Here is a 14,196-nt window from a genome sequence, read left to right as displayed (position 1 = left end):
GTTCTGGGAAGAAAAGAAACTTAAAAGAGTCTGTAACTACTCAAAGTTGAAAGTGCTGGAGAAACTGTAGGAATGAGACCTAAAGAGACAAACATGCAGTCTGTGTGAAAATTAAAATCAGAAAGAAGTAAGAACTGAGTCAGTGGAATGAGTGGGGTTAGGGCAAAGTGGAACAGAAAAGTGGTGAAGGAGTTGCCCATATTTTTTAAGTGAATTGGCAATGAATAGAGAAGGAATAAAGTCAGAAACAAAACAAGCTGGAGAGTTGCATTTGAGTAAAGGATGTCTTTAAGAACAGTATTTTAAATATGTATACAAATTAAATGGGGATCTTGTTTAAAATGCCAGTTCTGATTCAGTAGCTCTGAGGTGGGGCCTGAGATGCTGCATTTTTCACAAGCTCTTTAGTGATGTTTATGCTTCTGGTCCAGGGACCACACTTTGCCTAGTGAGGTTTTAAATCATTATTTTCTTAACAAAGAAAGTGTGGATATATTATGGAGTAAAATATAAAATGCTTGTGAACGTTTAAGATAAAACACTAAATACTCAAATAAATATCACACTTGGAATAGACCACTTCAAATTATACTCTTAGCTCCTTTAGGTTTTAAAGGAATGGGATTAAAAAGTATTATGCAACAATCAACTACTATATGAAAATTTGACTTTAATAGCAACAACAATTCAGAAGTTGATAGGGATGAGAGACGCAAGTATTCTGAACTGCTGAAAAGTTTAGGGAATATGATGGTCTAGGCTGGTTGAACTTGATTATTAAGTGAAGGAAAACATTTTCGATCGCTGAAAACCCAAGGACTGACTGTTCTTTTTTGATAGATTAAAAGGCACAAGTACTTAATTTTACCCAATTTCATCTTTTATTTAAAGCAGTAATTTGAAGTAATACACATTTGTGTTGCTGGGCTATTTTCAGATGGTATTACAGTAGTGCCCCCCATCCATGGTTTCACTTTTCTCAGTTACAGTTACCTGCAGTCAACCACAGTCCAGTAATACTAAATGGAAAATTTCAGAAATAAACAATTCATAGGTTTTTAATTTTGCAGTATTCTGATTAGCTTTATGAAATCTTGTGCCATCCCACCCAGGAGTTGAATCATCCCTTTGTCCTGTGTATCCATGCTGTATACCCTGCTTGCCCCTTAGTCACTTAGTAGCCATCTGGGTTATCAGATCAACTGTCTCTATATTGCAGTTCTTGTGTCAAGTAACTCTTATTTTACTTAATAATGGCCCCAAAGCACAAGAGTAGAGATGCTTGCAATTCAGATAAGCTGAAGAGAAGCTGTAAAGTGCTTCTTTTAAGTGAAAAGGGAAAAATTCACCACTTAATAAGGAAAGAAAAAAATCATATGCTGAGGTTGCTAAGATCTACAGTAACTTTTATTATAGTATAGTGTTATAGTTGTTCTATTTGATTATTAGTTATTGTTGTTAATCTCTTACTATGCCTAATTTATAACTTAAACTTTATTAGAGGTATATATGTATAAGAAAAAGCAGTATACATAGGATTCAGTAGTATCCGCAGTTTCAAGCATCCACTGGGGTCTTAGAGTGCATCCCCTGAGGATAAGGGGGGACTACTGTACTGTATTCCTTTGTTTGCTGCTGTTTACTAAAGTGTTACAAGACCATTAAAATATATTTCCTGGTTCTCTGTAGCATTCTTGTCAGCTGCAAAAGCAACTGCAAATCATGTTTAAAGATTTCTCGTTGATTCATGATCATAATATTGGCCTTTATGGTCGCTTGTGTTTCACAAGAAACATTCTTTGCTAAAATCTCTCTTCTCATCCTGTTACATTAATGTACCCCCAGAGCTGAATGCTTATTAAAGCCATATTCTTATATTATGGTGGAATTCTAATTGTGTCTTGTTCTGAATTCCTCCTTGTTTTACTGTAACACATTAATTAGTAATATTTTAGTAATAGACTCATAAAAAGTTGAATTGAAAGAGACTTTAGAAATCATAAAGTAGAGTGAGTCCATCTTATAGATGAATTACCCGCCAATTAACTAGGATCAACGGAACTGATTATCATACTTTCTTTGTTGTACTAGGATGTTAAATAGTTAACATTTTAGTAATAGAATTCTAAAGTGTTGACTTGAAAGAGGTTTACAGTCCATGGAGTAGTCCCCCTCTTTTATATATGAATTACAGGTGAAATAATGGAGATTAAATTAAGAGATCTGCCTAAACTAATTGTTAATTTTCTTTTCTTTTTGTACCAGAAAGTGACATTTTTAAGCCATCACAACCTTTATAGCAGTCATTGATTTCAGGTGACAAAATACCTAGTATATTTTAGATGCATCCCAAATGGTAGGATTAATGGTACTTGAATGCAGTGAGTCCAGATTTCCCTAAAGGTAGTGTGACCATAGAATTTACTGTACAACCTGTGATGCTTTTCAAAGTGACAAGAATGCTCTTAATAGTTCCTCCAAAGCAATAATCATAACCCAGAACATTTCTGGACAATCTAGAGGTATGGCCACCCTCCTTCCAGGCATATGGAATGATGAGGCTAGATATGACAGTCAGTCATTTAGGACAGAAAATTAACACACATATTATTGATATATCCAGGAAATCTCAGGAATCTCATTCATTGTGCATGAATGATAACTTTGTTTGTTTTTATATGTTCTTCAAGATTCGCCAATGACTGGCTCTATTTCAGCAGAGAATAAAACCCAATATACAAGTATTTAGAAATTTTAGACTAACTTGGGTTGATAGCAATCATGCACCACATAATGGTGTTTCAGTCAACAACAGACCACATACATGACAGTATACACACACACACACACACACACATACATACGTACATAAATGGTTCCATAAGATGAGTACGATATAGCCTAGGTGTGCAGTGTAGGGTATACCATCTAGGTTTGTGTAAGTGCACTCTTATGATGTTTGCACAATGACAAAATCGTCTAATAATGCAGGTCTCAGAATGTATGTATCCCTGTTGTTAAGCAGCACATGACTGTATTTGCATTGTAAATAACTTTTCATAAAAAGAATCAATGTACAGTTCCATTATGCAGTGAACTCCTTTAGTGTATTTAACTATTTGGCAGAGAAGTTAGCAGGCAGAGAAAACTTCAGGTAAAATATTATGAGCAACCTTGAAGCCAATTAAAAATGAATGAGAATGCACCCAGAAAATTGTAATTAAACAAAACCAGGAAAATGAGATTAGTTTGTCTTACATACAAGCTTAGAGGAAATCCTATAAATAAATTGTATTGAATAAAGCAGGGTAAAATCCACCAGGATACAAATATAATTTTGTGTATAATTTTAATTTATATTTGTTATATATAATTTATAAACAAATTTTAGTATAGTTTTAATTATCCGTTTTTGCTATATAGCAGCTTTTTATCGATTAATGAGTTACCTTTTTTGTTCATCTAATTCCTGAAGAGTACAAAAAATGCTTGTAGATACCTGATTTTCAGGCTGTTTGTATAAAATTATGGTACTTCTGTTTTTAGAAAATTCATTTTTGTTTTACTTTTAGGGTTCCAGATCCTTTTTAAACCCAGAGTATTTTTATAGCTATTGAGGATGCCTCAAGACCTTCTTTCTTATAGTTTCATCTTTCACTACCAGTAGAAGGTCCCTTGGTATAAAGTGTCTGAGAAGGTTTTAACCTTATACCCTTACTGGCCACGTTAGAATTTTTTTTTCTCAAACATGGATTTACCTGGTATTCTTGTAGAGATTTGAGCCTAACAAGTTATGAGGCCGTAACAAATGCCCCAAGACAGAAAGACTGTATCATCGACATTATGTCAAGCCAGTTCCTGACTGACCATGTTAAATTGATTATTGTTGCTAATCTTGGTGATTTGAAACTTTTAATCAGAAAATGAGCCAACACATTTTCATGTCCTTCTGCTATACACATTGAGTTTGAAACAGCAGATTATTGGTGTTAACAGAATGGAGACTACTAAGCCACTACCTTATAGTCAGAAAGACAAGGGAATGGTCAAAGGTTAGCATCTACATTGAGAATATTGGCTACCACACAGAATATTTCTGAAACAATGACAACATGCCTGTGCTAAAATTCAGTATGCCTTGGTTCAAGGCATAGAATAGAAGTACAGTCATCCCTCAGTATCCGTGGGGGATTGGTTCCAGGACCCCCTGCGGATACCAAAATCCACCGATGCTCAAGTCCCTCATATGAAATGGCATAGTATTCGCATATCACTTATGCACATCCTCCCATATACTTTGTCATCTCCAGATTACTTGTAATACCTAATGTAACATAAATGCTATGTATATAGATGTTATACTGTATTGTTTAGGGAGTAAGACAAGGAAAAAGAAGTCTGTACATGATCAGTACAGACACAACCATTGTAGGCCTTTTGATCCATGGTTGGTTGAGTCCGTAGATGCAGAACACACAGATACAGAGGGCCAACTGTATATTACCTTAAGCCTCGAAGTGTGCCAGCAATTCATCCAACTGAAAACCTCATGCTAAGTAAATTAAGATGAAAGAGATATTGCCAGTTCACCAGAACAGTGAGGAATTTGTGGAAGCCATAAAGTAATTGACTATGAATTCCATTATAGTTAAGTAACCCATAGCTCCATATGAGGCAAAAATAGGGGGGAAATAAGGTTTTATGGTAGAAATCTGAAATATATCAAAGATCAGCAGAGGCTGATGAAAAAAGTGAGCTATAGATAGTACTTAAGGGGCTGCTGTTTAGCTGAGTTTATTCCTCATGTTAGAAATGTTAGTCCAGGCATTTGAGTTGTGGACATTGGTCTGAGAGACAAAGTGGTGAATGAATGCTCCAGATAATTTATGGTCACTAAGAGGAAAGGGAACTTTTGCATTCAAAAGACAAATTGCATGCCTACACATTAAAGGAACAGCTTACCTGATTATAGATTTCCTTTTTCCACTTACTGAACAGCCAAGGAAGCCAGGACCTTGCAGTCAGACTCAAGAAAGGGATTCTAGCTATCGATATTCTTGAATCTAGACTCATTAAGATATATGAACTGGCAACCAAGAATCACTGAATATCAATATCAATACCATGAAAAAGAAGCACAGAACCCAACATATTGATGAAATTTTTTGATTAATACCCCCAGATATAGGAAGAAGCTACTCTGAGAGAGGAAGGAGGATTCTTAGAAGTTAAAAACATGATTTTCAAAATTTATGGGTGAAGCACATCATTAAATGGCCTGAATGGATTGCCTGTAGTTTGAACCAAGGGATATTTTCAGAAAAGAGTACAAAAGAAGAAAGAAATGAAAAGTATGAGAGAGAAATTAAAAGACAAGGAGTACAGAATCAGAATTTTTATTATATCATCTAGTAGGAGCTCTGTAATGAAACAGAGAGAATGGAGGCAAGGAACTAATCAAAAGACGTGCAGTTAGAATGTTTACTACCCATGCACCCTATATGCAGAGTACTTACTACCTGAGGATGTTTTCTAGCAAAATGAAAAATGGATATAATATAAAAGGAAAATAAGGAATATAATAAACATTGGTGAGCAAAAATATCTGTAAAAACTTGTTCTAAGCCTAAATAATATGGCCGTGAAGCTTAAAGGCGAATGTCAAAAAATTATTTTCAAAATGTAGAGGTTATGTTCATTGAATGAAGTAAATAAATGTGAAGATCTTGGTGATGGAAAAATACAAGTTAGAAAATAAAACTCTAATGGAAGCACAGATAAAACAAGAAAATGTCATCAGTAGAGCTCAGGGAATCAGGTACAAAGAATATTTCCAATATCAGTAATCCCAATAAATGTAAATGGGTTAACATGCTTTATTAAAAGGCACACATTGTCATTTACGGTTGAATTAAAGAAATGAAAATGTTATTTACAAACACACTTTAATCAAAATAACATGAGAAGTTTACAAATAAAAACAAGAATTAAACTGGATAAAGGCTGGATATAATTAAATGCTTACAAAAAGCTAAAGGGACGATATCATATAAGATAAACCAGAATTGAGTACCAAAAGCATTAAGAGGGACAGAGAAAGGATATTTTATATGTATAGGAGCTATAATCCACCAAAAATATAATCGTGAACCTCTTATACCTGTTCTATAAACACGCTTAAACATGGACACATAGATAGGCATAAAAGCAAGTTTGTTCAACATAGGTTTTTTTTTTATTATGGTAAAATATATACATAATGAAATTTACCATTTTAACTATTTTTTAACTGTACAGTTCATTGACATTAAGAACGTTCACATAGCTGTGCAACCATCACTGTCATTCACTGTTGGAATGATGTTACTAATGGTCTAGTAATAGTTTCCCAGGACACGTAAATTTGGAAAGTTTAAAGATGACTTGCTGCAAGTCTTTGCCCATGTTTTTTCCAAGCAGAGATGCTAATCAATATTTTCCACTCTTGCTTTGACAAAAATCATTGGGAGACTGTTTTTGTGTGTGTCTCTGTGTGTGGTTTTCCTGAAGCATTTCAGGAGCCAGAATGTGAGATTTGAAATGCAGTGGAAATGAAGTATAGAATTAAGGAAGTCAAATGAGACACAGCTTTAAATAAGTCATCAAAAAACACATTGAAGTTAAGAATAATGATAGAATTCAGAGTGAGGAAGAAAACCAGCTCACATGCCAGATGTGCCAAGATATTGGCAGACAACCCGTAGGTCTGGAAAGATAACTTTTATACATTTTTGAGCCACTACTCGTGATGAGAAAACCATTTTCTCTCACAAGTACAAGCATATATAACTGAAATATGAGTTATATGAAATAGTGCTTAATTTTCTATGTGCTATACACTCTTTTCTTCTATGTTTCATTTTTTGAAACTTTAGTCTCAGTGCATTAAATTGGTTTAACAACCAGTGAATGGGTTGCAATCTGTAGTTTGAAAAACACCCATCTAGAAGGTGGTTTAGCTGGATGTCATGAACCGAAAAGGTGGAAGAACTTTTATACGAGAGTGGCGAAGTTAATTGTAAGTAGCAGAAACAAGAACAAGGCCCACACCTTCTCTACTTAATTTCCCCGAAGAGCTTATTGGAGTAATATTCTTCACAGTTTAATGACTAACAAGTGGTAGAGAGTTTGATGTGAAGTGTTTGATGAGGAACTTGAGAGTGTTTGTTTGCTGTGAGATCATGGGTTCCAAAGAAAATTGTCAATAGTAATGAATAGCAAAAAGTGGGGGTGGGGTGGGATGATTAATGCATTGAGTTAAATGGAAATAAGAGTAGAAAAGAGGAGAGATGGAATAACTTAACATTTTGACCTTGACAAGATGACCAGGATGTAAATTAAGTCAGTCTGGTACCAAAGTTTCAAATGGAATTCTGAGAAAAAGTGTTGATTTCCTTAAAAAAAAAAAAAAGATTGTTTCAAAGACACAAACCTAGAGTAATTAAAAGTGAACTAGATCTAGTTTATAATTTCAGGAATTCTGTTAACTAGTTATACTCTCAGTTTCGTAGGAGATCCTTAACGTTACTACTATAAAAAAATTTGATTCTACATATTGCATCCCATTATTGACAGTGGAATACAAATATATATATTGTTCTCTAGGTGGCTCTTGGAAACGTTGTGATCAAGCCATTTTAATTATGAAGACGTGGTTTATTGACTCAAAATATTAGTAGTTTCTTCTAAATATTCTTCAGTTACACTTGATTTGTTATTTTTAGTTACACGAACATGCAGCCTACTTGGTGGACAGTTTATGGGAGAGCTCTCAAGAACTGTTGAAAGACTGGGAATGTATGACAGAGTTGCTATTAGAAGAACCTGTTCAAGGAGAGGAAGGTATAGTATTTTGACAAGTTGATTTACATACCGTTTTGGGTTTCTATTAATAATCATACCATGCTGTATAGATCACTTTTTAAAAATGAATATACGCAAGCATACTGTATGTCTTTTTGTAAAGAGAACAATTTGTTTCCTGTAACAAGTAAGGATATCTCAATAGTTTATAACATCTTTCCAGATTGACTGCTGCCATGCTACACAAGTTTTTTAACATCCATATAAGTGTCATGTAATATTCAAAAAAGTTTTCTTTATCCTGATTTGAGTCACATAATACTGAATTACTTAATGTGAAAAAAAGAAAAGTGTATCCAGAATCTTTTTGCTGTATTTATATGGGAACTTGGAAACGCCTTTGACACTAAAGAATTTAATTAGAGCACAACCATCCCTTCTTTTGTGATATTTTCTTAAATATTAAAGTCAGGAAATCAAAAATAAAGTCAAATATTTCTAGCTCTTCCAGAAATAGGGAGAAATAATTGCTGTATGATAAGTAAAGTATGTGTCTTACTATACTTTGCATGATAACATAACCAGTAAAATGGATATGTATACTTAATAAAGCATTTGTAGTCTAAAAGCTTATATGAGTATTAGCTCCTTAAAACTAGAAATGCTTTTTCCTATATATGGCTTGTTTTTCAAACTAGCCCACGATAGTGCTTTAAAGAACTACTGTATTTCATTTAATCTATACAGCAGTCCTGGAGTGTAGATGATACCTTGATGTAAGTGAGACTTGTGGTGAACAAACATGAACTTCAGAATCAAAAGAAATAGATTCAGATTTTTAACTCTTACTTTTTGTGGCTAATGTTCTCATATTTTCTGATCCTTAGCTTCCTTTTCTTTATAATATAGACATTATTTTCCTTTTATACATTATATAGTTGTTGTGAGGATTAAATGAGATAGTATACTATTGATTCCCTGTTCTGCTTCCCCTACTCTTCTGTGTGGCTCAATCCTTTGGCGTGTAAGAGCAGAATGAGCCATCTCCTGCGATAGACTACCCAAACAGGTCATCAGGAGAATGACCATCCCCCAGTGTTCTTTCTAAGCAGTGATGGTAATTGGTGTTATCTACTCCAGTTTTGACAAAATTCAGTGAGAGAGAAAACAACTATGTCTCGTACCCAGATACACTCCAGTAAACTGGCCCAAATTGCTTCTTTTAAACTCAAAATATTTGCCTCATAACCACATTCTTAATCTGTAACACAAATCCTTTCCAAACGTTTCTCACACCTTCTTTCAATGTGGAGGTTATTATAGTATTTGAATTCACCTCTGATTATTATTTACTTTATTTGCATGTTTGTTTGTTTTTTCTCTCGTATCCTTGGTAAGAAGGTGGCCCTATTACTAAGTTGACAGGGCCTTCAGCTCACTAGATCAAACTCTCAACTGTACTCTGACTCCTTTCACTTTTGTGATCACAGAAATATGAATGTACATTCTATATTTTCTCCTGTTTAACTTCCTCATACGTGTTTCTGCTAAGTTCACTGACATCATACTTTTTATTTCTAAGTAGTCTTAATATTTTCTCTAATGAAATCAATTCCCCTTCTAATCATTACTGCCCAATTAACACTTGAGCTAAGTACCCAGCATAGTATTTATTAGTGTGTTGCATCCATTTTCCTTCCCTTGCTTGTGGCTATAGAATCAGCAAATTATCAGAGCTTCTTGTTTATGATGGCGAGCCATTTTTCTTTTTATCACCTCATGCTGTATAAGGTTATTTCCAAGGAGAAGGGAGGCAGAGGATATAAATTCAGGCAAGAAGAGCCAGTGTAATAATGCTTTGGTAATGTTAACTTTTTACTCTCCTTTAAATAAGATGTGTAAGTCAGTAAATGGTAAATACTAACTCTGTTAGTCATCAAGGTGTTTAGATGGATTTACCTTGTTAAAATAACTATACACTACAGTCATGTGTTGTTTATTGACAGGGATGTGTTCTGAGAAATGCGTTGTTAGGTAATTTTGTCATTGTATGAACATCAGAGAGTGTACTTACACACACCTAGATAGTATAGCCTACTGCACACCTAGGCTGTATGGTGTTAATCTTATGGGACCACCATTATGTATGTGGTCCATCACTGACTGAAACGTCATGCAGCACATGACTGTCTTAGGTGTTTCATTGTGGTTTAGATTTAGTTGATGTTGGGTTTAACTTCCAGTCAAGAGGTTGGTTTGGTTTGGCTTGGGTTTGATTGGTTTGATTTTAGCTGGAAAAGTGAGTTATAAAATCTGAAACATTTTTGAAGTGAAGCACAGTTTTAGGGTATGATTGAATCTGGGAACGCAAGCCTGGGAAAATTATGGATAAACAAGTGCAGAATCATATCTACATTATGACACAACTTTTTTCATATGTTTGTCTATTTGCGTACTGTGCCACATATAAGCTCTGGCTTGGAATAGCATCCAAATCAATTTTCTGCACTAGTATTTTGCTATATTTTATGATAACAAAATGCTACTAGTAACTTTTTTATTTTTAAGACTAAGTAGAAATTGTTATATTTTAGGTAGATGGAGTATGATAGATATTCCAGTGGATGAAAGTCTAATTAGCAGTTGGAAGTAGAGGTCTAGAATTTGAGAAAACAGACACATTGTCAAAGACTACCAGTAGTAATTTTTTTTTTTTTTTTGAGGAAAATTAGTCCTGAGCTAACTACTGCCAATCTTCCTCTTTTTGTTGAGGAAGACTGGCCCTGAGCTAACATCCATGCCCATCTTTCTCTACTTTATACATGGGATGCCTACCACAGCGTGGCTTTTGCCAAGCGGTGCCATGTCTGCACCCGGGATCCGAACTGGCAAACCCCAGGCCGCCAAGAAGTGGAATGTGTGAACTTAACCGCTGCGCCACCAGGCCAGCCCCAAACCAGTAGCAATTTAAATCACAGTAGTCTTAAGACTGCCTTCCTTGTAGTGTTTTTAAGGGACCAGAGGGGTTGTGTGTGTGTGTGTATTCTACAGCAAAATCAAATTGTTAGATAAATTTTTAGTATAATATGAGGGTCTGAGTAACAGGTAACCTGGTAACAGCAAGACCATAACTAAGTCATTTAACTTCACTGAGTCTCAGCTGCTTTTTCTTTCTTTCTTTTTTTTTTTTTTTTGGTGAGGAAGAGTCACTCAGAGCTAACATCTGTTGTCATTCATGCTCTTTCTTTTGTTTTTTATTTTTTTGCTTGAGGAAGATTAGCCCCAAGCCAACATCTGTGCCAGTCTTCCTCCATTTTATATGTGGGGTGTCTCCACAGCATGACTGAGTGGAGGAGATCTGTGCCTGGATCTGAACCTGTGAACCAGGGCCACTGAAGTGGAGCACTTGGAGCTTTAACCATTCAGCCACAGGCTGGCCCCCTCAGTTTCTTTATCTGTACAAAAAGGACCTTTGATCAGTTGATGGATGAAGTAAATGTGGATAAATGGAATTATTCAAAGTAGAGGATCATTAATTCATTTATAATTTAAAAACATTTATTGACCACCTTCTGCGTGCTAACTATTATACTAAGCACTGAGATCAGCTCACTGCCCACATGGAGCTTACCTTCTAGTAGCAAAGGCAGACCAAACCAAGTAAACAGTCAGAATAATTTTAAGAGTTAATTAGTGTGATGAATGATAAGCAGGAGTCCATCTTTTAGTTTGAATCTTAAAAGGAAGATCTCTCTGAGGAGGCCACCTGTGAACTAAGAATCTAAACGATGAGGGGGCTAGCCATGGGAAGTGTCAAAAAAGCCATCTAGAGTAAGGAAACAGCAATTGCAGAGTATCTGAAGCATGAATGGTATTGTTATGTTCCAGGAGCTGCAATAACTAGAGCATAGTGAGCTGGGGCACCAGATGGGATAGAGGCAAAGGCCAGGTGATGTACCACATTTTAGTTCATAAGTGGATTTATGTAGTTCATTCTAAGTGTAATAGGGAGCCATTGAAGGATTTTAAACAAGGAAACCATGTGATCCAGTTCATAGTTTAAGAAAAAGGTTTTTGTATACATTGTTTGGAATAGGCAGAAGACCAGTTAGGTTGACTGTTGGAGCGGGCTCTATGGGAAACGATAATAAAAATGTAGAAGAGGAAGATGGATTATAAAGAAGGAAAGAGCTCATGGCTGAGTTTTAAAGACTGTAGATAGAAGACAAAAGCAGAAAGAGAAAGAGAGAGTGAAAGCTCCTGAGGCAAGCTTTAAAAAGGCTAAGAAATAGTTATACTCTGTAGAACCCCAGTAAAGAGAGCCGTGGTTAATAACATCACATACTGCAGAGGAGAAACAGGACTATGCAAAAATCATTAGCTTTAGTGATGATTTAGGTCATTGGTGACTTGTAAGCATTTCTTTTCACTGGTAGTAAGGAGAGAAGTCAGAGTTCAAAGTGATAAGAATAAAATCAATAGTAAATAAATTATGTGCAAAGATATTTCTGAAGACTTAGAAGGTTCTGTAGTTATCTGGTAATTCATAGTATGAACAGCTACCCATTGATTCACCCATTGTGACTATTTTGCTCTTCTATGCAGCTTAAGGTTTGCTTTGCTTTCAGTTTTATTATTTGGTTTTGCTGTCGTATCCCAAAAGGGATCTCAATTAAACTTCAGCTGTTTTGAGTTTACCTTTTCTAAATGGATGGTTTCAAATTATAAAGTAAATAACAAAATTGATGGCATTGGACACTTTGTAAGGTTTGGTGGGTTGTTCTTCAACACTAATATGGGTTTTAGTATATAGTAGGAGAATGTTTCCGTACTTGAGATGTTCTCTCTCTCTCACTTTCCATAGAACTATATTCTCTTCCTAAACAAAGAAAATGAGTTTAGTTCATAAACAGCCTTGTCATTCCTTTATCCCTAGCCAAATGTGAAAAATTATGAAATTCTAGAGTCAGTCATAAAAATAGAAAGTTGTTTTATTGAGTGGGAAGCTTTTTCGTATTATTAGGCATTGGATCAGGGAGTATAAATGGAAAAGCTGAGACTGTTCCATGTGGTTTTCCTAAGACAAGCTGAAATTCATGTGTTTTTCCTGAGACAAAATGTTAAAACAAAGAATGATTGAATTAAGATGTACATAATACATATTCCTTTACAGGATAATTTTGGTACAGATTAAAGGACAAGATACTATGTCTTTGTTTGCCTTTTCATTGCTGTTGCCCCCAATTTATTTTAAAATAATCAATATAAACTTGTAAAGCTTAATCTTTTTTAAAAAACGTATACCTAGTTTTGTCTCTAGTCTCCACATCTATTAGGCTTTAACATAAATAAGTATACAGAGAAAGGGAGAGAGGAGGGAGGGAGTCAGAAAGATAGAATTAAACTATTCAAATTAGTCTTAAAATCTATCTTTAAAAATACTTGAAATGTATTGAATATATTTTTAAATACTTTAGAAATATTTTAAAATAGTAATTAATTCAACAAGGGAAAATACAGAATCAATGTAAAGAAAACCATAATGTTTTGTTAAATGATGTAAAATAAGATCTCATACATGAAGAGGACTATATCATGTTCCTGGCTGAAAAGATAATAAGAATGTCAGCTCTTCCCAGTGTAATTTATAATTTTCTTAAAATATCTTTCCAAATTCCAGGGGGTTTGAGAAAGTTCTGGGAGATGAGATGAGAAGAATAACTAAGCAAAATGACTTTAAAATTTATATAGAATTTTAAGCTTATGCAAAAAGGCAATATAGCATGCTACTTAAGAGCGTAGACCCTGGAGTCTGACTACCTGCATTCATCTTTTGTCTCTACTACTAGCTGAGTGCTTTGAAAAATTATTTAACCTCTCTGTGGTTCATTTTTCCCATCTATAAAGTGTGAAGATATTAGTTCCTATCTCTTGGAATTTTTTTGATGATAAAAAAAAGTTAATACATATAAAACACTTAGAACAGTGCCTTGTACATAGAAAATGCTTAATAAATTCTTTGCTTATTAGCGTCAGAAATTAGAAAAATTTTAGAAAAAGGACTAGATAAGGGAAACTTCAACTAAATATTCAAATTAGTTGAATTAAGTTCATATTAAAGTATATTATAACATTATAAGGCAGCTATAATGAAGACAGTATGGCATTGTGATAGAAATAGACAAATAAATTAGTGAAACCAAAAGAATCTAGAAATACCATAAATCTAAGTATGAGAGCCTAAAACATGTTTAAAAATGACATTTAAATTCAGCAAGGACAGCTGGTTTATTTGACAATGGTCGAGGCATAACTGGCTGTTCATCTGGCAGGAATAAACAGGCCCATACTTCA

General features: G+C 34.6%; 1 protein-coding gene across 7 annotated transcripts in view; it reads left to right on the top strand.

The window, feature by feature from the left end:
• The window catches only part of STAG1 (STAG1 cohesin complex component), a 371,021-nt gene that overhangs the window by 269,682 nt on the left and 87,143 nt on the right, over positions 1-14,196 (top strand). For all 7 annotated transcript variants that reach the window (XM_070238181.1, XM_023620972.2, XM_070238185.1 and 4 more), the window contains one exon: positions 7,764-7,881. In XM_070238181.1, the coding sequence (XP_070094282.1) occupies positions 7,764-7,881 (118 nt within the window). The remainder of the gene's footprint in view (positions 1-7,763; positions 7,882-14,196) is intronic.

This window comes from Equus caballus, chromosome 16, assembly GCF_041296265.1.
Source record: "Equus caballus isolate H_3958 breed thoroughbred chromosome 16, TB-T2T, whole genome shotgun sequence".
NCBI lineage: Eukaryota > Metazoa > Chordata > Mammalia > Perissodactyla > Equidae > Equus > Equus caballus.
This window is presented reverse-complemented; position numbering and strand designations above follow the sequence as displayed.